The 21,960-nt window shown below is 53.0% G+C and overlaps 7 protein-coding genes and 3 non-coding genes across 16 annotated transcripts; 2 read left to right on the top strand and 8 right to left on the bottom strand.

The window, feature by feature from the left end:
• Positions 1 to 1,673: 1,673 nt before the first annotated feature.
• On the bottom strand, positions 1,674 to 4,054 carry zgc:114188 (40S ribosomal protein S17-like). The gene is made up of 5 exons (XM_061282171.1): positions 3,930 to 4,054; positions 3,131 to 3,282; positions 2,714 to 2,819; positions 2,052 to 2,117; positions 1,674 to 1,817 (listed from the first exon to the last, which is right to left on the bottom strand). The coding sequence occupies exons 1-5, from the start codon at positions 3,930 to 3,932 to the stop codon at positions 1,740 to 1,742; spliced, it is 405 nt and encodes a 134-aa protein (XP_061138155.1). The 5' UTR covers positions 3,933 to 4,054; the 3' UTR covers positions 1,674 to 1,739.
• On the bottom strand, positions 1,888 to 2,016 carry LOC133157676 (small nucleolar RNA SNORA71). The gene has a single exon (XR_009715082.1). It is a non-coding gene; the product is annotated as a small nucleolar RNA SNORA71 (small nucleolar RNA).
• On the bottom strand, positions 2,228 to 2,355 carry LOC133157674 (small nucleolar RNA SNORA71). Its single transcript, XR_009715080.1, has one exon. It is a non-coding gene; the product is annotated as a small nucleolar RNA SNORA71 (small nucleolar RNA).
• Positions 2,952 to 3,079, bottom strand: LOC133157675 (small nucleolar RNA SNORA71). The gene has a single exon (XR_009715081.1). It is a non-coding gene; the product is annotated as a small nucleolar RNA SNORA71 (small nucleolar RNA).
• A 324-nt stretch (positions 4,055 to 4,378) lies between the features above and the next one.
• Positions 4,379 to 6,070, top strand: commd9 (COMM domain containing 9). The gene is made up of 6 exons (XM_061282170.1): positions 4,379 to 4,514; positions 4,857 to 4,973; positions 5,206 to 5,345; positions 5,416 to 5,450; positions 5,632 to 5,735; positions 5,808 to 6,070. The coding sequence occupies exons 1-6, from the start codon at positions 4,461 to 4,463 to the stop codon at positions 5,934 to 5,936; spliced, it is 579 nt and encodes a 192-aa protein (XP_061138154.1). The 5' UTR covers positions 4,379 to 4,460; the 3' UTR covers positions 5,937 to 6,070.
• On the bottom strand, positions 5,479 to 11,971 carry LOC133156447 (L-fucose kinase). Of its 5 annotated transcripts, none has more exons than XM_061282157.1 (26): positions 11,593 to 11,971; positions 11,401 to 11,508; positions 11,129 to 11,280; positions 11,014 to 11,064; positions 10,703 to 10,828; positions 10,548 to 10,620; positions 10,361 to 10,458; positions 10,212 to 10,292; positions 9,997 to 10,116; positions 9,761 to 9,917; positions 9,586 to 9,692; positions 9,415 to 9,516; positions 9,123 to 9,296; positions 8,982 to 9,055; positions 8,558 to 8,913; positions 8,415 to 8,492; positions 8,100 to 8,325; positions 7,813 to 7,979; positions 7,475 to 7,702; positions 7,174 to 7,317; positions 6,987 to 7,106; positions 6,729 to 6,916; positions 6,556 to 6,655; positions 6,268 to 6,491; positions 6,106 to 6,207; positions 5,479 to 5,925 (listed from the first exon to the last, which is right to left on the bottom strand). In XM_061282157.1, exons 2-25 carry the CDS (start codon positions 11,471 to 11,473, stop codon positions 6,136 to 6,138), a joined length of 3,291 nt encoding a protein of 1,096 aa, XP_061138141.1. In that variant the 5' UTR covers positions 11,474 to 11,508; positions 11,593 to 11,971; the 3' UTR covers positions 5,479 to 5,925; positions 6,106 to 6,135. The 5 variants fall into 5 exon arrangements, with proteins under 5 accessions (XP_061138141.1, XP_061138143.1, XP_061138139.1 ...); XM_061282159.1 differs by having other exon boundaries at positions 11,401 to 11,505; XM_061282155.1 differs by having other exon boundaries at positions 11,685 to 11,971.
• Positions 11,972 to 12,109: 138 nt separating this feature from the next.
• On the bottom strand, positions 12,110 to 13,258 carry pclaf (PCNA clamp associated factor). Its single transcript, XM_061282172.1, has 4 exons — positions 13,060 to 13,258; positions 12,758 to 12,841; positions 12,483 to 12,663; positions 12,110 to 12,393 (listed from the first exon to the last, which is right to left on the bottom strand). The coding sequence occupies exons 1-4, from the start codon at positions 13,103 to 13,105 to the stop codon at positions 12,351 to 12,353; spliced, it is 354 nt and encodes a 117-aa protein (XP_061138156.1). The 5' UTR covers positions 13,106 to 13,258; the 3' UTR covers positions 12,110 to 12,350.
• Positions 13,259 to 13,651: 393 nt separating this feature from the next.
• Positions 13,652 to 17,183, top strand: nedd1 (NEDD1 gamma-tubulin ring complex targeting factor). Of its 2 annotated transcripts, none has more exons than XM_061282165.1 (15): positions 13,652 to 13,753; positions 14,180 to 14,329; positions 14,502 to 14,596; positions 14,688 to 14,804; positions 14,865 to 15,005; positions 15,094 to 15,323; positions 15,441 to 15,636; positions 15,723 to 15,816; positions 15,882 to 15,995; positions 16,057 to 16,098; positions 16,164 to 16,360; positions 16,432 to 16,627; positions 16,707 to 16,803; positions 16,881 to 16,947; positions 17,028 to 17,183. In XM_061282165.1, exons 2-15 carry the CDS (start codon positions 14,194 to 14,196, stop codon positions 17,133 to 17,135), a joined length of 1,830 nt encoding a protein of 609 aa, XP_061138149.1. In that variant the 5' UTR covers positions 13,652 to 13,753; positions 14,180 to 14,193; the 3' UTR covers positions 17,136 to 17,183. The 2 variants fall into 2 exon arrangements, with proteins under 2 accessions (XP_061138149.1, XP_061138148.1); XM_061282164.1 differs by having other exon boundaries at positions 15,879 to 15,995.
• A 70-nt stretch (positions 17,184 to 17,253) lies between these two features.
• Positions 17,254 to 19,632, bottom strand: si:ch211-59o9.10 (uncharacterized protein LOC561841 homolog). Its single transcript, XM_061282167.1, has 10 exons — positions 19,472 to 19,632; positions 19,054 to 19,160; positions 18,876 to 18,933; positions 18,387 to 18,771; positions 18,179 to 18,285; positions 18,048 to 18,098; positions 17,840 to 17,959; positions 17,653 to 17,765; positions 17,493 to 17,592; positions 17,254 to 17,378 (listed from the first exon to the last, which is right to left on the bottom strand). Exons 2-10 carry the CDS (start codon positions 19,155 to 19,157, stop codon positions 17,331 to 17,333), a joined length of 1,086 nt encoding a protein of 361 aa, XP_061138151.1. The 5' UTR covers positions 19,158 to 19,160; positions 19,472 to 19,632; the 3' UTR covers positions 17,254 to 17,330.
• Positions 19,633 to 20,128: 496 nt separating this feature from the next.
• sycp3 (synaptonemal complex protein 3) lies at positions 20,129 to 21,700 on the bottom strand. 2 transcript variants are annotated; one of them, XM_061282169.1, is made up of 8 exons: positions 21,564 to 21,700; positions 21,402 to 21,498; positions 21,291 to 21,325; positions 21,087 to 21,204; positions 20,903 to 21,002; positions 20,652 to 20,750; positions 20,341 to 20,445; positions 20,129 to 20,269 (listed from the first exon to the last, which is right to left on the bottom strand). In XM_061282169.1, exons 1-8 carry the CDS (start codon positions 21,688 to 21,690, stop codon positions 20,216 to 20,218), a joined length of 735 nt encoding a protein of 244 aa, XP_061138153.1. In that variant the 5' UTR covers positions 21,691 to 21,700; the 3' UTR covers positions 20,129 to 20,215. The 2 variants fall into 2 exon arrangements, with proteins under 2 accessions (XP_061138153.1, XP_061138152.1); XM_061282168.1 differs by having other exon boundaries at positions 20,903 to 21,204.
• Positions 21,701 to 21,960: the final 260 nt, after the last annotated feature.

Genomic DNA, 21,960 nt, shown 5'->3' with positions numbered 1-21,960 from the left:
GCATTTTTCAGTTAATCCAGGGGTGTCGACCTCCAGTCCTCGAGGGGCCGCGTTCCAATATGTTTTCCAAGTGACCCTCGTTAAGCGCACCTGCGTGAAAACTTTTAGCCACTTTCACCTTCTGCAGGAGCTAAAACTTTTCACGCAGGTGCGCTTAACGAGGGAATCTCACGGACACTCCATTAGGTACACACCGCCATTTTCAAGTGTACCTAATAACAGGCCCCTTTTATTAGGGAAATATCATGGTCAAAGGTCACCGCTGTCAAGCTCTAGTCCTTGGGGCCTAAAGCTGTCCAACATGTTTCTTCAACATGAATCTTTTGAGTCAACTGATTCTAAAGATTCAGTTTACTTCAAATAAGTGGAATGCACATCACGCGCACCAAGGTGTTGGCGGGAGCACAAGCTCGAGTAGCTACGCGCTGACACTTCCGCCCTAAATATTCAGAACAAAAGCTCAGCTGGCTTGGCTCAAGCGATTTCCCTCCAAATGGACTTTTTACTTTTATTTGCTTGAAAACCATAGATCTACTCCATTCCTCGCAACTACCTTGATGTATTTTACGACGATATGCTTGAAAAACACATCTACTCGGTTACTGGCGAATAAATGATCCTGCCATGATCGGAGTAAATTCAGTGGGCTTACAGGTTCCTTCTTGAACACACATCCAGTCACGGACACGTGATGACGTTGTTTGTGATGTCAACACCACATTTCACTTTTTCTGTTGTCAGTGTCAACACGTCTTAAAGTAGGCCGCTTGCTCAGCCAGTCTTGCCAAGCAATGACTGACTTACTTCCTGTATGTGTGTTCGGCAACTTGACTCGCATGCGCGCGCTCGCTCGCTCGCTCCTTCCACTTGATCTTGGCCATCTGCGTGTGCGCTCCCGAGTGCTTGATGTGAGCCAACAAATCATTTAATCCAATCGACGGACGTGCCTTCCTGTTGCAAGATGCAAATTAGATTGCTGACAGCATACAAAGCAACTTTGTTGACGTCTCAGACGAAGCGAGCACTCGGCGGCCCTTCGACTCTTGGTCCCTGGCTGGCTGCACTCTTTAATCAGAATATCATCAAATGACCAAGGAATCCTCAGTCAGCCCAAATCACGTTAAGTCCAGCCTGCACTCAGCTAAAACTATACGTTCAAATGTATTTGAATGTGCAGGTAGGGCTTGTAAATTCTCATGTGATTTCTGCATTTATTTATGCGGTGGAGCTCAGTCACGTGGTTCGCCACAGCAAGAGCTCGAGCGACCTGCGGGTGGGGGGGGCAGCTTCACGCAGGTGTTAGAACGCCCTCTGGCGGTGGTGCCCCTTACAGGGTAGAGCTCTCCCTTCTGGATGAGCGATGCATAAAAGGTAAGCAACTTGGCAAGTTGTTTTGAATGGCTTTCAACGGTGGTTGTTTCGTAAAATGAATTTCCTTCCAGATCAGAACAAGACACAAAAAAAGCATCTGGCAGTGACTTTAAGCGCGAGTTGATCTAATGCCGCTATGTCCTTTTTTTTAATAATATTAAACTTTTGTCTGGCATGGCAGCAACATGCTCCCTCATGAACAGGTTACAGCGGAAAAACAACACGAGGGCATAGACAAAAGATTTGATTTTTTTTAACATTGAGAAAAGACTTTATATACGTTATAAATAAGTCAAAGTTGCTTGTGTCGGCTATTTTTATTTTATTAGTAGAAGAAGGGTCGGTCGGGGAGGGGCAAGGGTAGAGATTTAAACTCCTCGAGGCTGTTTGAAGTTCATGCCGATCGTTTGCTGCGTCACTTGAAGGTTGGACAGACCGCCAAAGTCCTGACGACACACACACACAGAGAGAGCAAAAGTTAGACGAGGAGGAAGAGGAGACGACGACAGGAAGTGATGTGCGCCGACACCAGGGTCTGACAGGAAACGGTGCTCCGGCAGACACGGGAAAGGCCGGCAACTTTGCTCTCCCTGTACTATCGATGGCCGAGGCGATGGATGCGCCCACGCCACTTTCGATACAGGGAGTCAGTCGGGTGACTCGTGAAGCTTTGGACTCACCAGCAGCTTGAGCATCTCCTTGGTGTCGGGGTCCACCTCGATCAGCTCCTGATCCAAAGCGGACACCTGCCGGCACACGCGACAACACATTGACACCGTGCCCCGAGATGGCGCCAAAAGGCACAGCTCCAGACACCGATAAGAGCATCTGAACAAAAAGTCGCTCGACTTGACGGTGTTTGCGAGCGCCAGGGTCTGACAGGAATTGGCGGTCCTGCAGACACGGGAAAGGCTCACATTTTCCTCTTCCTGCACTATCAATGACACCGGCGACAAGCACGCCGGTGACACTTTCGATACAGGGCCACACAGCACGGGAAAGCCAAATGGAACGTCAGACGGTCAATGCGAGAAAACACTTGACCGTTGTCAAGCGCCCACGGGCTCAGCAAATTGTTCCGAGCGTAAGCTTGACTTGGGTTACATCCACCCGGCAAAAGCAGAGGCCGCAGCCAGCGCCTTTACGGAAATCTGCCACCGAGGCTGAACGTCACATTAAGCTAACAATCGCTCCGTTGCCGTCACGACCGAGTTCTCGGCTTTCCTCGGCTCAGCTCCTCTTTATTTGTCACGTGTGCGTCACCACAGCGGCCGTACGAAGGCTCCAGAAACGTTTTCAGCGAGAACCGGTCGACATCAACTTCCTCCACGGGACCACTGACCTCCGGCACGTAGTTGTCGCGTCGCTCGCGTTCCTCCTCCTGCAGCTTGATGGAGATTCCTCGCACGGGACCTCTCTGGATGCGCTTCATCAGATGCGTCACATAGCTAGAGCGGCAAAAACAGAACTTAGATTTCAAGGCCCAAACACTGTTGTCAAAAGAGGGATGCGCTATCGTTCCCGACATTTTTTCCAGGTGACCCGACAAAGTTGCGCGAAGTCAATTTGGATGCAGGTGGTGTCGGCGAGCGCCAGGGTCTGACAGGAATTGGCGGTCTTGCAGACACGGGAAAGGCTGGCATTTTCCTCTTCCTGTACTATCGATGACGCCGGCGACAAGCACGCCGGTGTCACTTTCGATACAGGGCCACACGGCATTGGGGGGCCACACGGCATCGGGAAGCCACGCCATACTCACCCAGCGATTTTGTTGCGGAGCTTCTTGCTGGGAATGATGGCAATTTCCTCGCACACTCGCTTGTTGGTGTGGAAATCGTTGCCCAGTCGGGTGTAATACTTCTCAATGATCACCCGGGCAGCCTTCTTTACCGTCTTGGTCCTGACGCGCCCCTGAATAACACACACACACACACACACACACACAAGCTCATATCACAAGATACATCTTAGTAGAAAAGGTGTGACTGCGGCTCCCTCACCAATCCTTAGACCGAAACAGATTCTTTCAGACTTGGTTCTGTGCCCTCGTTTGTTACACATACCTTGTCTAACATGTCAGGGTGTATGGCATCATGTTTGGCTGCCTTTAACGAAGCTTCTTAACTTATTCACTGGCATACGAGAAGTGGCTTCAGTTAACCAAGTGAACGGCGCGTATGCTAGCATGCTAAGTGTTAGCATTACTAGCTAAATTAGCCTCGGCTAAACCAGAACACATTGCATAAATGTCGCGGAGGGGTAGATAGGCAAGAGTGCACGTTCAATGACTCGCGCATGTTTTCCGTTTTAACCGACTTGAAAAAAGAATCAACTAAGACGCAAGTCAGCGTTTCATTGAGCGCCACACCGACTCCCGCATTAGCGGCGCGCGTCCTTCCGCCGCTATCTGCCAAATTCATCACCATCCACTGCAAATAAGGCAAAAACGGAACCGAAAAGTTTATGAACACCACGGGTGTTTTCACTGCGGCGATTTGACCCGGTTGGACGGCAGGATTACTTTGGATTGTTAAGTGAGGGATATGGAAATCACCCACCATGTTGGCTCGGCCTGGTAGAAGAGGTCGCGTCACTTCCGGTAAGGTCCGATATCTGCAAACGGATGTTCAGAAATAATTCTGACGGAGCTGCTGATGTTGCGCCGCCTTTGGTAGGAGGCCACAAGGACAACGGCTTCGAAAGACAAGACCACTGGAATGGATGGATGGATGGATTGAGAATAACAAGTATAAAAGAAGAATACATTTAAGAATATTGTGCAATAATGTTACTCAATTCAAGTCAATTTTATCTATAGTGCTTTTTAAACAAGCACCACTACTGCAGTACAAATAGCACAAAGAGAGTTTAAAAAAAATACTCCTTTATTTGCCCCACACAGGGAAATTCCAGGGCAATAAATTAAAGACATAAAACACAAATAATATATTGAGTCTCACAGAAATGGTAAAAAAAAAAAGTGTAGTGTTGTGACAGTTTAAGACCAGGTAGGGGCAGTCGCGCACAAAGACGCCGAGTCTGCTTACACGAAGAAAAAGCAAATCGCTACCTGTCACGTGACTGCCAATATGGCTGCCGCACTGTCAAGCGAACATTTCGACAATTTGCAGCTTCTACTCAAGGTTTTTGTATCATTTTGTCAGCATCGAATGATCAAATTGTTTTGTTCCGTGATTAGCCTGCAAGCTGCGGTTCGCTTCGATGCTAAAACAGGAACACTTAGATTGTGATTAAGAAAAAAAGAACGTATTCATAAAGTTTCTTGATTTCGGTCAGTGCTTCTGAAACAGTGGGATGGACGAGCGATGACTGGGAGCCCAGGGAACATGTTAATTAGGAGACAATGTTACAATTCTATGAACAAAAAATACCTTTTAGTCACTGAATAGAGTTAGGCCGTAAAGTTTGGGTTACAAGTTTACAAATTAAAAAATGAGACTTATAGCGTTTGTGTGTGTTTTCAGGCGCCATCCAAAGAGTTTGTGAAGGACATGTGCGTGCAGAGTCATGCAGGTCCAAATCTCCGTCTGACTCAGAACGCCGCCACTGCGCTTGCTGTCCCTGAAGCTCAGGCTGCTCAAGTACCGTCCCTTTTTTTCAAAAATACTTTTTTGTAAAGACATAATATTGTGCTCCGTCGCCATATAACAAAACACAGTACTGTACACTCCCTTCTTTCTCCAGGCCATTGTTGTTCTCAGCCAAAAATGCTGGTTCTGAAACAGAAGCTTGTTTTGGGGGAAAGATGCATATATATATATACACCTGGTGGACTAGGAAACGATATAAGGAGCCCTCCTGCATGTGTTTCAGTTAGCGCGCTCGCTGCGCACGCTGTCGGCTCACGTGGTCTTCCACAATTTGAGCTCGGCCGAGCAGATTGTCCGCCTTTTCCCGGAGAGCTTCCATTCCAGCCTGAAGAACTTACTGGCCAAGATCCTGCTGGACAACAGGTTGGCTCCTCTGGCCTTGGCCCCATCTTCTTTCTGGTGATGACGTCATACTTGTGCTTGTGTGTTTCAGGGAGGTGTGGAAAACGGAGGCTGTTGGGAGTCAAAGTGAGTGAATCCTTCTTTGAAAATGAGAAATGGTACAGAATCTTTTATTCACTTAAAAAGGGTGTAAAAAAATCCAAATTGTTCAACAAAAGTGGATACACTACTTTTTACTTTACATGTTTACAAACTGGAACGCTGCAAAATAATGGCTGTTCCTTTGTGTGCGGGTGCATGCGCGTAGCCTCACTGCCCCAGCTGAAGGCCGTGGATTGGCGAGTGGACTTGGTGAGCAGCTCCGACTCACTCAGTCGGATGTGCGTCCCCACGTGTCTGGTCCACTTCAAGGTTTGTTCCTACACGCCTGCACTGCGCATAAACGCACGCGCCTATGACGCCGCGTGTGCTTGCGATTGACAGACGGAGGATATCGGAGGCGAGGATTCCGCTTCTGTGGCGGCTGTGGAGCTGAGCAGGGAGAGTCTGGACACCATGTTGGACGGACTGGCCCGCATCCGGGACCAACTCTCCGTAGTCGCTGGGAAATGATGACGTCATGCACGTGCATTTAAATCGTTCGCAATTATTTGAGCCTTCAACATTGCCAATTTTTTTTAATTTTTGCACACAGCTGTTGTAGAAATAATTTGGGATTGTATATTAAATGCAAAAGATACATTTAAGCATGATCGTGTCGTGCGTCAGATGAAGAAAGTACCTTTACTATCCGAGGCGTGCACAGGAGTGTTTATACTGGCTGGAGCACGGTGAGGCCGTCCAAGTCCAGCTGCACAGTGTGGACGCTGAAGTCCCCCAGACCCTAAAAGAAGACGGAACCCGATCACCGCGGCGACGACCCAACGACGACAACGGCACTTACCGGCGTATTTGCGAGGACGTCTGCGACGTCGTCCTTCTGGTCGAGCTGGCGGGTGAGCAGGCAGAGGAAGCCGCCGCCCCCGGCGCCCGCCAAGCTCTGGCCCAGGACCAGCGGGCTGAGCGCCTCCATCATCAAGCGCACCGACGCCGGCTCGCAGCCCGGCGCCATCCGCTTCTTGTGTTGCCACGAACGATCCAGACAAGCGCCCAACGACGACAAACAACCTGGTGGCGGGCGACGCAATTCCGGAAGAGGCCCACGCTGAGGTGAGGTGTTGACGCATCTCACCATCAAGACAAGCTCGGGCACAGTCCTCGCCGTTGGACACCAGCTCGTGAGCGTTGTCCACCATCGCGGGAAGACGAGCGTACCAGCTGCGCACTACGTCCTGTGAACGGCCACGCAAGAGTCGGTTCCGGAGTGTGTGTGTGTGCATGCACGTGTGCGTGCGCACGTGTCACCTGAAGCAGGTTGCGAGCCAGTCTGGTCTTGCCGGTGTAGACCAGCAGGAGGCGGCGCTCCAGAGCCTCCATAAAGGTGGCGGGCGGTCGCAGGCGTTCCACATGCACCCGCAGCGGCAGACGCGCTTGAGAGCGGCCCACCTTAATGCCGCCCTCCAGGCCTCCCACCTGGTCCTGCCAGCCCCCACCTGTCCAGAGGAGAAGCCACGCCGTAGGACCCGACGCAATCCGACGGGACGGGACGAGATTTGCGCAAACCCGTAGTGAGGACTTGTTCCAGGTGCAGTACGGCGTGGACGAGCGCATCCCTGCTGTAGGATCGCCCCGTGGCGTTGTAGACCGCCGCCAACAGCGCCCCCGCCAGGATGCTGCTGGTACCTGCGGGTCATGATACGGAGCGGTCAAGCAACAATTGGCAAAGGTTTTCTTGCGCGGTGTCCCTCACCAAGTCCCGAGCCGGTGGGCAGTGCCGACCAGCCGTGAAGCTCCAGACCGCCGCCCCAGCGAGCTGTCAGCTGACGCCCCAAAGGCTCTTGGGAGGATGGCGACGCCACACCGGCGCACACGCACACCGCCTTCAGCAGAGCGCCTTTAGAATTACGACCAACATTACATGCGTTAGATGGCTGGTTGCCACGGTAACCAGCAAGCTTCTCACTCAAGTTGACATCACACGCCTGTCCACCGCAGTAACACGCTGGTCACCATGGCAACAAGCAGACTCGCACGCTCGGAACAGGAAGTACCGGGTGCGTTGGGCTGACAGTAGTCCTTGAGGTGGTCCAGGGTCTCACACACCATCTCCGTGGCGATGTCGGAGTCCCGCCCTCCGCTGTGGCAGACCAATAGCAGGAGGGGACGTGGGATGCGGCGCGCTCGGGCTCCTATAGGTCGCCGGCCGTCAATCTTCACCGCCACGTTGGTCACGCAGCCGCCGCGCTCAAAGGTCAACGGTGGCGTGTCGCTCCAGCCGCCTGCAAGGCAGTCGCCGCCTTCATCACACTCTCATATTTGTTGACTCCATTTATTTTGCCTTTTTTTCTTTTTTTGGTTCTGTTGTGATATTTTGGTGTGATGGAGTCACCTGCGAGGTCAATTCTGGCAGGACACTCTACTTCATGCCACTGCCCATGAGGCGGGAGTTCCCCTTGGCCGACGGTCACAAACTTCTGCGATGACATCACAGCCCGTCGTAGCAGCACCTGAGCGGCGCCTTCGTAGTGCCGCGCCGCCCGCACCAGCAAGTTGGGCCTGTGTGAACATCAAAACCAAATGAATGCTAACACATAATGCAATCTGATTTCTAAAGCTTCAAACACCTGCTTATCTGACAGCGCCGCACACAGGCATAACGTACATTTACCTTCTCACCTGCTGAGCCAATGAACTCGCTGCGCCGCCAGGGCCTGGACTCCGCCCTTCAGATCTCCCTTCTCCAACAGGAAGTACGCAGCGCTCCAGTTCTCGTTGGCGGCCGGCCCGCTCCTCAGCCCTCCGCCACCCTCCGCCTCGGCCCAGCACGTCAGCACGTCTGCGATGCACGACAGGCAGCGAGCGGACACGCCCAGCTGAGCTCCTGACTCCGCCCCCTCGCTGACTGTCATGCATCAAATAAGACATTCGTGACAATATTAGGGCCTGCAAGGGGACATGATGACTTCCCTGCAAGATAACTCCAGGACTAACCGTGGACATCGCCGCCATCATCAAGTGACTCCTTGTTACCAGGCTCCTCCCCCGGCTCCGCTCCGTTTCCTGCTGCGACTGACCGACAACACTTTTCATCAATACCTTTCCATCAATTAAAAAAGCCCAGCCAGGAGACTCACTGGTATCCAGCGTGTCGAGGAGCGCTGCCTGCTGCCCGCCCGCCACGGCTGCCCTGAAGCTGGGCAGCAGGCACATGTCGCTTTGCCGCATCAGGACGTCTCTGGCCCGCTTTCTGCCCACCAGGTACAGCAAAGACTCCCTCCAGTGGAGCTCCGCCTCCTGGTGCGTGAGCGACAGGACTTCCTTCAGGGAAAGGCGCCAGGCCTCCCGCCAAAGTCGCACGGAACCGGCTCCGCCCAGCAGCCAGGCCGCGCCCCCCGCGAGGCCCAAGGCGCCCCTTTTGGGGTGCAGGGCCGGGAAGAGACGCGCCTCCAGCAGGGAGCGCCGTTCTCCCACCGCCCACAGGTCCTCCGGCCTGATGCACGATAACATCACTCACTTCCTGTACCGCACTCGGAGGGCAAAGAGGGAGGGAGGTCCTACTGTATGTCGGTCCTGCCGAAGAAGACGCGCCAGGGCACGTTGACAAAAGACGCGCCTTCGGCGTCACAGCACAGCTGAGGACAAACGGCAGGACATGAAATCGTTTGTTCGCGTCACTCTCTGCCGAGTCCGCTCACGTACCTCCAGGTCGTCCAGCGCTCCCATCACGGTGTAAAGCGTCAGATTCAGTTCTCCCATCTTGATTCGATGTCCCTGGATGATGACGTCATCATCCAGTGCCAGCCGTACCACGTCGGGGGATGTGGACGCCTCTAGGCCTGACAGTAAACAACCTGAGGGGACGTGCAGGGGCCCCTGGTGGATGGCGCAACCATTGCGTCAGCATATAGGTGACCCACCGTGTTTATGGCTCACTAGCCATTGACAGCACCAGAGATGTCTTTCAATTGTTGACTTGGGCTTATCACCCTACCTGCAGGTGGCAGTGTTGGACCACGGCCCCTGTCGCCACGGTAACCCGGCTTTCCAGAACACTGTTGATGACACGCCCTCCTTCGCTGACACCGCTGGCCACCTGTCGGGGAACACCAGGTGGCGTTAGACTCTCCGAGAACCTGGCCGAAGACACGTTTGAAGACGTCACCTGGATGTGGGAGAGGGCGTGTCCCGGAGTGGGGTGACGGGTCAGACGGAGGACATGCTGCTTCCCGGACAGAGTCATGTAGTCATAGTGACCGCCCGGGACGTACACTAGGGACGGGAAGAAAACGGACGTGTGAAGGACAAAACAAGTCCATCATGCGGCGGCGTGGACGCACCCAGGCTGAGCGCGGTTCCTCTCAAAATCCGCCACAGCTCCTTCCTGCCGCGTTGCAACATCGCCCCCTGAAGCCCAGACACGGGATCACGCCCAACAAACTCATCCTCCGTCTGATCCGAGCACAAACACTTGAGCACGTCCAGAAACAGAGACAGCTATAGAAACGCACACGCATGGCTTCATTTAGACTAAAGCATTAGCATTGGGGTCCCCGTGGTAGCCATGAGGAGCAACCTGGAGGGGTGGAGCTCCAGAGTCCAGGCCCAGATAGGTGCAGCCGTCCAGAGGAGGCGTCACGTGCACCTGCAGGAGTTTCTCGGCCACCGGCCGGCTGAAGAACACCGGACCAGATACCTACGGGACAAGTTGAATGAGCTGATGCGCGCAAGATCAATTTGTTTCAATAAATAAATTTAAAAATTTTAAATTTGTTTGTGCGTATGCGTCACCAGAGGCACTTTCCCATCATGCATCAGCGCTAGCTGGATGCGCTCTGGGCTTCCCTTGTAGATGATGTCGCTGACGTAACCCTGGAGGAAACAAACACTTTGTCACTCATCTACACAATCGGGCACAAGTCAATCCAGCTCCATCTCGCCTTATCGTCACTCAAGTAGACGCCATGATTGACGGCGTACGACGGGTCACCGGGGAGCGCCAGAGCACAAACACCTGAGAAGCTGTCCCAAGACAACACTAACACACATGCACACACACACACGACAGTGAGAAGTGTTGCTCTCATGTAAGTGAATGTCGAGACACGTCAGCTGTGTTTTTCAGACCGAAGTTGGCAGGGATGCTGAACGTCATGTCGGTGCTGCACACCCAAACGCCGGGAGGAGAACCAGGACAGACCTGAGAAGATGACCAACACGGAGACACAAAGATAGATAGATAGAGGGGATACACGCGAGGACGGACGGAGCCACGGGCGGACCTGTTGGGTGAGGAGGCGGAGCAGCACGTCCAGGCAGCAGACGGGAGCCTGAACCACGAGGGCGGGATCCTCCACGGGCAGCCACGAGAACGCTCGGCTGCACGAACTCCACGGGAAGTCGCGACCCTGCGACCGCATCATCACCGAGGTTGTCAATGAGCAACGTGCACCAGCGTTGATGCTCGAGCGCCACGCCACTATGATTTGTAGCCCATATTCATTTGATCGTGAATGGAAAGCATGAAGTTGTGTTTTTGCATGTTTGCCGTTAAGGTCAGGAGGTCAAAATGCTGAAAGAAGGTCAAACTGACCGTGTGGAGGATGAGGACGTGAGCGTCGTCCAAAACGTCGGCCGTCACCACCTGAGGGAGCATTTGCAGGATTTAGTCGTACTCCTCGTAATAATGCGGTTGTGCGAGTGCTCACCGTGTGTCCCGCCCGGCTGCTCAGGTGTTCCGCCGCCACAAGTAGCGCGTTGAGCGTGGCCCCTCCGCTGCCCAACGGTTCCCGGCGGTCCTGCACCGTCAGCAGCATCGTCGTCGCGCTCAAGCAACCACCACGCTGACGCAACTCCAACTCTGAAAACAACACACACGTTTGTCACAAGTTACAATCACCACATAAGGCACGTACAGCGTTCATAACTCTATTCTGAAGGTGTGAGCAGCGGCCCCAAAAGGCGGCGAAAAGTACTGCACCTCTGTGGAACGCGTAGACGCTGTCCTTGTGCTGGCAGGTGAGGACCACCACAGTCCAGCTGAAGGTTGACATCTTAAAAGCCTCTTCGGCTCCTGCTGCTGCTGCTGCTGCGAAACAGCAGGCAACGGTTTTATAATTTATATCTATGTCCGAGCTCAACTGTTTGGAAGCGAGCTAGCTTAGTCGCTGACCTAGCAAGGACAAAGTTGCCAATCACACTATAATAAAATGTGTCTTTTCTTCTTTCAATAGTGCCAATGAGTCATACGGAATCAGCAGTTACCTCTCCAGAGTAGGGGGGAAGCCAATAAACTAAGTAGGTTCTCTGTTGTGTTGAAATTTTTATTGGTAGATTTTGGACTACACGAACTTCCGTAGTGGCCTGTATGTACTGTTCAGAACGTCTCCACCGGGCGGTGACTAGCAGGCGCAATTCATATTGAAACGCACCATTGTGTACATTAAATTGTAGACATTTCAGTTGTCTATACATCCGGACTGACTAGTGGGCAATACTTTTTCATTAGTCAGAAATGTATTTAACAGAATTTAGTGCAAAAGTTCACAAGAAATCTTTTGAAAAAAAATAAATAAAATAAAGACAGCCCTGCCCCATTCTTTTAGTAATCATTCATAAATTTAAATGTTCCTTTAAAAATATATATCTCCGTGTAAGTGATGACTAGCAACTTAATAACAGCACTACAATTTTTCTTTTTACCACATAACGCTCTTTAATCAGTTTTGAATGGAGAAAAAAAAAAGTGTTTACATTACCACACGAACATTTGAAATACTAAGTCATTTTTAATGACAAAAAATTACTTTGTAAGCAAAATAAAGCCGATGAACCTGGTGAACAATTGTCATTAAAAAAACATAGCAGTCGTGAACTATCCATAAAATTCAACAATCTATATACACATTTACAATTCACATTGAGCCATCTTCATTCATCTCCGTCCTCTTCTTCAGCTGGCAGCGGCCGAGACCTGCGCACACAAACAAAAAGAGCCACGGAGTCACCACAGTAGCTGGGACAGAACCTCATCCAAGAAAACATGACCGCACAGCAACGTACTTTTTGGTGGTCTTGGACACGCCGCTGCCTCCAGCCTCCTCCTCGTCACGGTCTTCATCGGGCTTCCGGTTTTCCTTCTCCGGCTTCCTTCCAGGACCGCCAAAGAAGTCCCCGATACCCTTCTGCCAAGTGGGGGTGGGACGAACGCACACAGGATTTCCTCCGGCATACTTGTTCTTTCCTGGGGAATGTATTGTACCAAAAAAAACCGAACGTTGAGTATGGCCTTCTCCACGTCAACTAAGTGTGAACGTGCGCTGGGTTGCCTGACCGACCAGGAGTGGACGCTGGACTGGAAGAGGAAGGGGAGTTGGGCGCACTGGAGCCCAGAGACTTCCTGGGAGCAGTCGCTGCCACAGCTGCAAGCAAAATGATCACAGTCATGGCAAAATGAGAAAGCACGCAGAAACTTTGTCTCCCGTCAAACGGCCATTCGTCGTCACATCACCGAATGCGTTGGAAGCGCGCGCGCGCCCGTGCGTGCGTGCGTGCGTTTCGGCGGGAGGCTGAACTTGAGACATCAAAACTTGGCAAGGCTAGCAAGAAGCACATTGAGGCAAATCGGGAATCGGCTCACCTTTTCTGTAAGACGCAGGCACATTGTCCGCTTTCGTCCGCACCATTTTGTCTTCGGTTAGAGTTGAGGAGTAACAAAGAAGTCGGAAAGTGAAAAGCGGTAGAAAGACGGGAAGGAGCCGAATTCAAAGTGAAAAGGTGCGCACAAAGTCGGCGTACTAGTCGCGCGCCTTCCCGCCACTCTTTAAGGGAAGAGCGGATGGGGCGGGCGGGGCGGGAGAATTCTTCTTTGTTGATGTCATGACGATTTGGCTCGATGCTGCCCCCCTTCGATCAGACGGTATGAATGCTGGGAAAGGTACTGGATTAATAATCCTGTTAAACGGTTAAATGGCATATTGACAAAAACGACACACTATTAAAAAAAACCTATTTTTGTATATTTGGACATGAAGTTGATCTATTCCCAGAAAGCACGTCAAAAGTGTGAAAGTGGGTGCTCTTTTCAATGGAGACTTTGTGTGAATGCTCTGTGTTAGGAAATACAATAATTTAATAAAAAAGAAAGTTACACAAGTCATAAATGCAACAGTGAGCTGCGTTTTTCTAATAACGTGAAATTTTCAGCTGTTGCGTCAAAGTGACGTCAAGTTTGTCCCTCGACACTCCCCGTAGTGGCGGCAGCTGCTTGGTCTTCAAGTGTTTCCCGTCAACTTTGGCCCAAAGAAAACAAAGCAAAAGAAACAACAGCAAAGGTTTGCTTGACACTTTGAGGGGCTTTGCGGGATATTTTGACACTTAGCATTAACTTTGCGCCACTTGGGTATCGTTGAAAAGACCCCCGTGATCCGCAGAAAACTTGAAAGGTCGCTCGTTGGCTGTTTTCAGTTAGCCGCTCGCCCGTTAGCTTAGCCGTCGCCAGCAGCTTGCTTTGGCAAACTTGAGCAGGTTTGAGGTGCCGTTGCCATTTTGGGCCTTCTCAGGGTTCCAAAGTCACATAAACGCTTGTGGTTTGTCCAAGAAAGCCAAGGTGCCATGCAACAACAAGCTGTCAAACTTGTCAAACCTTGTTGTTGTTGTGTCGGACGTCACAACTCGTCGAGCAGTTGTCATGTATGCAGCCTGTTGATTGTCAACCTGACCAACTGGGGTCTTACTACGAGTTGTGGTTGCGGGTGCAGGGGCGGCAGCAGCCATGGACGACGTCACCCGTCTGATGTCCACAGGAGATGCGGTGAAGATCTGGGACGCGGATTCCATGACGCTACTGGAGCAGTTCAACCCGCACAGCAGAAGCCACCCAGTGGCGCAGGCCTGCTGGACGGCAAACAGTATCCTTGGCCGTCGTCGGCGGTTGTTGCCGGCTGTCCGTGTCCGTTTCTCTTCCTCGGGTGGCCAACGAACAATACGAATGGCGTAAAGGTACGAGCACGCGGGGTCTGGAGCTCAGCCAGGTCAGCGATTGCGCCGGGAGCGGCGTTCGCTCCTTAACGCCGTTGGCAGATCAGCACGTGGTGAGCGCCAGCAGCAGCGGCGACAAAGTGGCTGTGTCCAGTCTGAAGTCTCCTCACCTTCCTCTGCTGGAGCTGGGCCAGGGGGTGAGCGCACGCCGCCGCCGCCGCCGCCCCATCGCCATCCTTTTGGCCGTTGCTCGCTGACGGCCGCCCCGCCCGGTGTCGTCCCTCGCAGAAAGGCCAGACGCGCGTCGCCCTCAGCTCATCCTCACAGTTCGTGGCCAGCGGAGGTGTGGACAACTGCGTCCACATTTGGGACCTGAAGACGTCCAAGCTGCTGCGCTCGCTCAAGGTAAGCCGTCGCTCGCTCTTGGTTTTGCGCTCTCTCGTCTTGACGCCGTCGTGCGCCCAGGAGCACACCGATGAGGTGACGTGCGTGTCCTTCAATGCCAACGACAGCCTGCTGGCGTCCGGTTCCTCCAGCGGTCATCTGGTCCTCTACAGTCCCACCACCAACACGCCCAGCAACCCCTTTGGACACGGCAGCCAGCAGGTGGCGCACCATTCTTCCTCTCCTTCAAAAGTTGCTTTCCTTCCCTCCGTTGTCTCATTTCCTCCGCCGTGTTGTCGTTGGGCATCAGCCGGTGCGTGACTTGGGTCTGTCGTGCCTGAAACGCTCGCTGCTCGGCAGCGTGTCGGACGGCGGCTGGCTGACGCTGTGGGACGCCAACACGCAGAAAGAGCTGCACGCCTTCCGAGGCGCCCACAAGGCCCCCGGCTCGGCCGTGGCCTTCTCGCCCGCCAGCGAGCTGCTAGTGCTCACCGTCGGCTTGGACAAGAAGATCGTCTGCTACGACACCACCAGCAAGACGTGAGCCTCGTGGCGGGCGGCGGCGCCGCATGGCAAAGTGATGAAATTAGGCCACAATTCACGTCTGTGTGTTTTGTGTATGTGTGTGTGTGTGTGTGTGTGCGCACATTTGGTCAGCGTGGTACGTTGTATCCGTGCGGAGAGCCCGCTGACGTCGGTCACCTTCACTCTGGATGGCTCGGGCGTGCTAGTGGGCTCCGCCCAGGGCGACATCTTGCGCTACGACCTGAGGAACAGCAGCGCCCCCGCCAGGGTGACGCCGGCGCACGCCACCCCCGTCACCAGTCTACGCTTCCAATGCGCCAGACACAAGGTGGCGCCGCTCACTCACCATTCGGCGGTGGGGATCCCGTGAACGAGGGTGAGGCCGTGTTGACCACAGCGTTTGTCTTCCTGCAGTCGGGAAAAACATCATCCAGGGTGTCCGGCACCAAGAGCTCCGCCTCCAAACTGTGCGGCGGTCATGTCAGCTCCTCCCCTCCCATAAACGCAGGTACCTTGTCATCGCCCGGGTTCCGCAGGCAGAGCTCAATTCCCAGGTTGCGTCGTTTCCAGCAGGTGGCGCTGAAGCCCAGGCGGACCAACGGCAAGGGGCCGAGCGTCTTCCCGTCACAGACGAGTTCAGCAGCGTTGGACGAAGCAGCCTCGATGTGTTTTCGCCACTACGACAAGGTAGCAACACGCAACGGGGCGTCGGCGAGGCCAAACGTGACGCAAGCAAATGTGCACACAGATGCGGGAGGTAGCGTCAATGAGACATCGGGAGCGGCTCAAGGTGCGCGGCGCCGTCTTGCCATTCTTCGCACGAACGCACGAAAGCCAACCTTGTTGTTCCCATAGCAAACTTGCCGAGCCGAGAGGCGGGGCTTCCTCCCTGTGCCCGCAACAGTCTGGACATGTTCTCGCCGCTCCGAGATGAGACGTCGGACGTGGGCGGCGGGAGGCCGTCGGCGGGACGACTCTTGCGCCCAACCTCGGCCTACCAGACGCCCTCCATCAAGGAGGAGCCGCCGGTCCAAGCCGGCGACCCCGACGAGGTGGTGACTTCAATTTGGCAGCTTCTCAACCCATGGAAACAGGAAGTTGCGAACATAGATTTGTTTGGCAGGCGGGGGAAACGAGCGGCTCCTCCCCCAACCTGGCGGGCAAGGGTCAGGCTCTGCCCGACTCATCCCAGCCGACCAATCGCAGGCACCCGGCCTCTGCCTTCACTCCCGAGCTGAACGTGAGGAGAGCCAACGGCGTTCAAGCGCAGCTGGATTACGATTCGCCCGTTCTCGGGGCCCCGCCTGCGACCTCCGCGGGTACGGCCACTCATTAGATGGGTGGAAGTGGACGGGGTTGACGGCCGGGGGCCCGCTCTTCTTCTTCTGCGGTGTTCAGGCGAGACGGAGGCAGCCGGTGGTGCGACGGCGCCCTTCAGCAGCATCCAGATGAACGCCATCACCAACATCATCCACCAATCGCTGGATGAACTCAGGTCAGCGAGCCCACTTGGCTTCCTGCCTTTTTGCGCTGTCACGTGACTCGCCGTGTCTTCCGTGTCACTTGCTGCAGAGACGCGTGCCACCGGGACATCATCAACCTCCAGGTGGAGATGATTCGCCAGTTTTGCATCCAGCTGGTGAGCGAGCACTGCCACGTGGACGGCGGCGGCGGCGGCGGGAGCGAGTCGTATGAGCCATGCGTGCGCGTGTCTTGCAGAACGAGTTCAACGCGCTGATGTCGGCGCAGCACGCGGCCAACGAGGCACTGCTGGAGGAGAACCAGCGGCTCAGGGAGGAAAACCTTCGTCTCAAGACCAACTACTGAAAAGGCATTTTGTGTCGACGCTCATTAAAACTTGTCATGTGATCAGCATATGGACTGCAACTTGAGTGGCGGCAGGCACACTTGATTTCGTTTGGACTTAAAGGAGGCGGGGTCTATGTTAAGTCAATAGAGTTTTTATTTCGAAAGATTTCGGTTTTGCTTAGAAGGAAAAGAACGACGTCAAGGTAGCAGAGGTCAAAGGTCGGCCAGGTCCACTCTACATATGGGGCAGGTGGTGTTGTCCTGACAACGACAAACAACATAAGTTTTTGTTCATAGCTTGGTGCATGTGAAAGCGGAGGGAGGCGGAGCCCGTTTAACTAAGAAAGTCGCAAAGCAAGCCAAGCGGCAGCTCACCTGCAGCCAGCGGTCGATGCAGGCCACGTGGTAGTCGTGGAAACACGGCAGCATCCTCAGACGCTCGCCGTGGTCGTAGTCGCCAAAGCAGATCTGACACCTGGCGGCCCAACCGCACATGAGCACGCAAAGAGGGCGCCGCCGCCGCCGCCACACTCACCCGGCGTTGCCGGCGCCCGACTGGAAGCGCTTGATGGGGAAGCGCAGGACGTGCTCTCGTGTGAGCTTCTTGGACACCACGGCGCCTTGCTGCTCCTCCAGCGCCAGGAGCGCCTGCGGGCCAAGTGCACACACGCACGCTCAGCAAAAAGGCCAACCGCACCGGCATCGACCCGCCGCACGCTCACCTCGTAGTCGTCCTCGGAGAAGTCGTCCTCGGAGAAGTCGTCCTCGGAGAAGTCGTCCTCGGTCCTCCAACGGCGGCCTCTGCCCGGCGGCGACGACCGGTCGACGCGAGTGCGGCGGGGCTGCGGACGGAGTCGACGGCCGGTTGGAGCCCATTTCCAAAAACGCTCACATTTCGCTTGATTGGCCAAACGAGGATTCCTTCATTACCCTTTGATGATGATGCTGGTGCAACTGCGCCTCCTCTTGGTCAAACTGAGCCTGTCCATGCAAACAGGACGTCAGTCGTGAGCTGGTGATGGATGACATGGGCGGGTCGCACGAGAAAAGGCCACGCCCACCTGCAGGCTTCGCGCAAACGCTTCATCTTCTTCCATCTGTGCCGCGCAAACCAACTGGATGTGGTCGTCGTCGTCGTCGATGAGGACCACCTCATGTTCCGCCACCGCTGCACGCAAAAGTGAAAAGGACTCCAATTGGCATGGCGAGCATAAAAGAACTGGCTGAAGGATTTTCCCCCCCAAAACATTCCACGACGTCACTCTTTACCTGCCGAGACATCGCCACACTCGCCTCTCAGCCACCTCTTCTCCGCCACCGTCAGGAAGGACAATGAGTTTGCCGGCGTTACGCGGGGGGGAGAGGAGGTGGATGAGGAGGTGGATGAGGAGCTGGATGACGACGCGGATGAAGATGAGCAGGTGGATGAGGAGGTGGATGAAGAGGATGACGACGCGGATGAAGATGAGCAGGACGAGGAAGACGAGGAGGTGTCGTCCAGCCAATCGGGGTCGGGAAACAGCGTTCGAGAAGAGACGGCCGCAGAGCCACGTCCCGGTGACGCCCTCGCCACCTTCCTGCGTTTAGCTGGCCTGGCCGTGCCGGCGGTGGCGTGGGAGTGTTTCCCCCGCGCTGCTGAAAGCCGCGTCATCACCTGTGGATCGACCGGCAAGGAGACGCCGTGACTGTCGATTCTGGTACGAGGAATCGATTTACATGTGATGACTGGAGCGAGCAAACAGATGGTTTTGGACTCACCGAGCTGGACGCGTCCTCTGCAAGACGTGCGGATCGCCTGGTCTTGCTTCGAAGCGGGCTGACCAGTACCAAGTAAACGCAATACGAACAACAACAACCATTAAGACAGGGCTCGTCCGTTGTCCTTGGTTGTTTCGATCGGGCTAATTGATTGTGCTGAGCAGGTGGCGATGCCTACCTGGGCGTCTCTGGGACGACAAGCGACATCTGGTCCATGAGGAAAGCTCGGTCCAGTCGGTCGTCTTCAGAACCGCTCCAGTCGGATGTGAACGGAGACTCCATTGGCTAAATGGCAAACATCACCCATACTAGTTAGTTACGTGACAGCGAATCATTTCATCAAGTGTGACGGCGCCCTTCTTCCCCGGAAGCACTTTCAATCTAAGCGAAGGCATTAGCGGCTAACATTGTTAGCATCGCGAGAAAGCAAAAGTAGTGAAATGTCCGAATCAACAATATTTAAATCGGAATAAATGTGATACTTGCCGACGCTGATCAAATTAGCGGATTTAGAAAAGGAGTTATACGAATGTTAAGAGTAAAAAGCAAGAATATATATATATATATATATATATATGTATAAATAAGCAGTTTACCAGGTCCAGACAGGAAGTAAAAATGTCTTTTTCAGCCCACAAACTGCCCGAACTTTTAAAATGTTCTCCGCTGGCACATCACGGTCCTTTTATCGACTCATCCTAAACGCTAAATAGTCGGTTGTAATTTGAACGTGTGCAACAGCTTAATGTGCTCCTCCACGAACACTTGACACATGAATGGTTCCGTCGGTGTACCGCTCCAACGTCCACGCTTCCAAAGGTAGTTAGTTACACGTCCGGTTATAACATGTTATCATTGTTATTAAGACTGTGGCAGAAGTAACAACTCATCTTTATTCTTTGACTGACTGCCAACAAGGGAGACGAGACACAAGTGAACATAGGAACAGCAGGCCGGCCTCCTAAGACTGAATTGCTGTGGAAACTCGACCTGTTATTTCTTTAATTGATAAAAAAAAAAAAAAGCCGTCAGTGGAGTAAGGAATCACAGGAAAATGACAACACATGAAGTTGAGGTTTTATTCCCTAAAACAGGATGAAACAGTTATATCGTTTTTTTCCCTCTAAAACTGGATGATGGATGGCCAATAAACTTCTTGAAACGTTTGTACTTTTTCTTAAACATCCGAATTACAACAGTGCCACCTAGAGGTGGCTCGAGCAACCAAAAACAACTCTCAAGCGCTTTACAACAGTGAACAGAAGCTGAAGGAACGTGCATGTTCAAATCGAAAAAAAGACGAGGCTGGGAACTTGGGCAAACTGAGCTGAGCTGAGAATCTAGAAAAGCATGGTCTGCAGGGACTTGCGCACGGACGCCATTTCCTGTTGTTGCTGCAAAAGGACAAAATTGAAGATGGGTTCACGCGGCAGTCAGGGCGAGGACTCGACTCGGCTCGACTCACGGTGTCCATGAGGATCTTCTTCTGCATGGTGGCCATCTCCTTCCTTAGCTCTTGCTGCGCCCGATGCAGGACTTCCTCTTGGTTCTTCTCCATCTCTTCCATGTTCTGCTCACGCCCAATGGCACCAAGAAAAAGCAAAAAGAAGAACAAGACTTCCTTCAAGCATGCCACTTGCTTCCTTTTCAACAATCTGAGCTGCGTTGAAGCAAATGTGTTGAAAGTTTCCGCAGCTGAGGAGGTCATTGAATGAAATGAACAAGACCAACGTTGCCAAATGACAAAAGAAGAAGGTGCAAAGCTGTTGGTTTGACCTTGACAAAGTTCTTGAAGAGCTCTTGCATGGCCTCTATTTTCTGCGTCTGAAGAATTTTGCTCTGCTGGATCACCTTCTGCTGCTGGCGTATCAGATTCTGAACACACGCATGGAATGGAGAAGTGCGTGAGCCAAGAAAAGATCGAAGAGGCTTTGAAATTCATTTGAGTCATGGCATTTTGACAACGTGACATTTTGAACTTTTCATCTTATTTCCACGTCTCATACGTCGAGCGGACGCTCGCCTACATTGAACTTCTCCTCCTGGTCCTTGATTTGCTGCATCTCCAGCTGCCATTGGTCCGAAACGGACGACAATTGCTGAGAATAGTCCTGAGTCATCTTCTGCCTGCGCACACACACACACGCACGACAGAAGCACCCAGACGTGGTTGGAGGACAAGGTCTGCTTGGAGGTCTCATATTGTCAAACCTCTGTTTGTGGTAGTTGTTCCACAGTTGCTCCATTTTCTGCTGCCCTCCATTCATGTAAGTCTTGGTCAGATTTTCCAGACGCTTGCGCTTGGTGAGCATCACCTTGTTGATGTCGGCTGCATTCGCACACACCACATTGATGGTTTAGAGAATAGAATGAATGAAATGAGCAAGTGGTGACCATTGCAAATGCTTTTCTTACCCCCGAAGCGCTCCAACATGCTGTGAACTTCAACCCTACGCAATCAACATTGACTTCATTAGCAAATCGTTTCCAAAAGAATCAAAGATGGAGCAAATTCTAGAGCTATACCCAACAGGGACTCCAGTGTCTTCTTCAGCTTTAAAGTCTTCAGCAACTCTTTTCCTCGATGGAGCTTTGTCCTGACTTGGAGTTTTCTCCTCGGAGGCTATTTGGATGGAAAATGGAAAAAAAGGGAGCAAATGTTTGGGAGCAGGTGTAAAGCACATTTACCTTCCCCGACGTCGTCTTCGGAGCCGCAGTGGAGCGCTTTCTTCTTGGCAACTGGAGAAAAGTCAAAGACTTTACTCATCGCTTCTTCGGAGAGCTTCTTCTTCTTCATTCGTTTGCCGGTCGACATTTTCGAGAAGTTCGCTCAGCTAACGTTAGCGGCGGCGGCGGCTAATGCTAGCTAGGCGCGCGGTGCTAATGGCGGGGATAAATGTGAAGTGAACTTGTGAAATGTCACTTATTTTGGTCGCTTTTGTCCTAACGCAACGCTTAAAATCGAATTTTGATACTGGGCGGTATTGGAGCGCAGTTTGCAGTAAGCCGAGCCAGCAAATGAAGCCACCTGCCTCCACCTGCCTCCCGCTAGAAGACGCTTCGAGTTCGGCCTTTCGATGTTGAG

The sequence above is a fragment of the Syngnathus typhle genome, linkage group LG7 (genome assembly GCF_033458585.1).
Source record: "Syngnathus typhle isolate RoL2023-S1 ecotype Sweden linkage group LG7, RoL_Styp_1.0, whole genome shotgun sequence".
NCBI classification, from domain to species: domain Eukaryota; kingdom Metazoa; phylum Chordata; class Actinopteri; order Syngnathiformes; family Syngnathidae; genus Syngnathus; species Syngnathus typhle.
This window is presented reverse-complemented; position numbering and strand designations above follow the sequence as displayed.

Coding starts and splice junctions, on each gene's coding strand:
- zgc:114188 (XM_061282171.1), bottom strand. Junction 2,118..2,713: donor GCGACAACTACGTGCCGGAG/GTCAGTGGTCCC, acceptor GTGTGCCGGCAG/GTGTCCGCTTTGGATCAGGA. Junction 1,818..2,051: donor AGGAGATGCTCAAGCTGCTG/GTGAGTCCAAAG, acceptor GTGTGTCGTCAG/GACTTTGGCGGTCTGTCCAA.
- commd9 (XM_061282170.1), top strand. CDS start 4,461: ATGGCTGCCGCACTGTCAAGCGAACATTTCGACAATTTGCAGCTTCTA. Junction 4,515..4,856: donor ATTTGCAGCTTCTACTCAAG/GTTTTTGTATCA, acceptor GTGTGTTTTCAG/GCGCCATCCAAAGAGTTTGT. Junction 5,736..5,807: donor CGTGTCTGGTCCACTTCAAG/GTTTGTTCCTAC, acceptor TGCGATTGACAG/ACGGAGGATATCGGAGGCGA.
- LOC133156447 (XM_061282157.1), bottom strand. CDS start 11,473: ATGTCAACCTTCAGCTGGACTGTGGTGGTCCTCACCTGCCAGCACAAG. Junction 7,318..7,474: donor CTGTCAGCCCAACGCACCCG/GTACTTCCTGTT, acceptor GTAATTCTAAAG/GCGCTCTGCTGAAGGCGGTG. Junction 7,107..7,173: donor GCCCACCGGCTCGGGACTTG/GTGAGGGACACC, acceptor CATGACCCGCAG/GTACCAGCAGCATCCTGGCG.
- pclaf (XM_061282172.1), bottom strand. CDS start 13,105: ATGGTGCGGACGAAAGCGGACAATGTGCCTGCGTCTTACAGAAAAG. Junction 12,842..13,059: donor GCCTGCGTCTTACAGAAAAG/GTGAGCCGATTC, acceptor TTTTGCTTGCAG/CTGTGGCAGCGACTGCTCCC. Junction 12,664..12,757: donor CAGTCCAGCGTCCACTCCTG/GTCGGTCAGGCA, acceptor TACATTCCCCAG/GAAAGAACAAGTATGCCGGA.
- nedd1 (XM_061282164.1), top strand. CDS start 14,194: ATGGACGACGTCACCCGTCTGATGTCCACAGGAGATGCGGTGAAGATC. Junction 15,006..15,093: donor TTGGACACGGCAGCCAGCAG/GTGGCGCACCAT, acceptor GTTGGGCATCAG/CCGGTGCGTGACTTGGGTCT. Junction 16,361..16,431: donor AAGCCGGCGACCCCGACGAG/GTGGTGACTTCA, acceptor TTTGTTTGGCAG/GCGGGGGAAACGAGCGGCTC.
- si:ch211-59o9.10 (XM_061282167.1), bottom strand. CDS start 19,157: ATGGAGTCTCCGTTCACATCCGACTGGAGCGGTTCTGAAGACGACCGA. Junction 18,099..18,178: donor CGTTTGCGCGAAGCCTGCAG/GTGGGCGTGGCC, acceptor TTGCATGGACAG/GCTCAGTTTGACCAAGAGGA. Junction 17,593..17,652: donor TCGGGCGCCGGCAACGCCGG/GTGAGTGTGGCG, acceptor TTGGGCCGCCAG/GTGTCAGATCTGCTTTGGCG.
- sycp3 (XM_061282168.1), bottom strand. CDS start 21,690: ATGTCGACCGGCAAACGAATGAAGAAGAAGAAGCTCTCCGAAGAAGCG. Junction 21,499..21,563: donor CGAAGACGACGTCGGGGAAG/GTAAATGTGCTT, acceptor CCATCCAAATAG/CCTCCGAGGAGAAAACTCCA. Junction 21,326..21,401: donor GACACTGGAGTCCCTGTTGG/GTATAGCTCTAG, acceptor TTGATTGCGTAG/GGTTGAAGTTCACAGCATGT.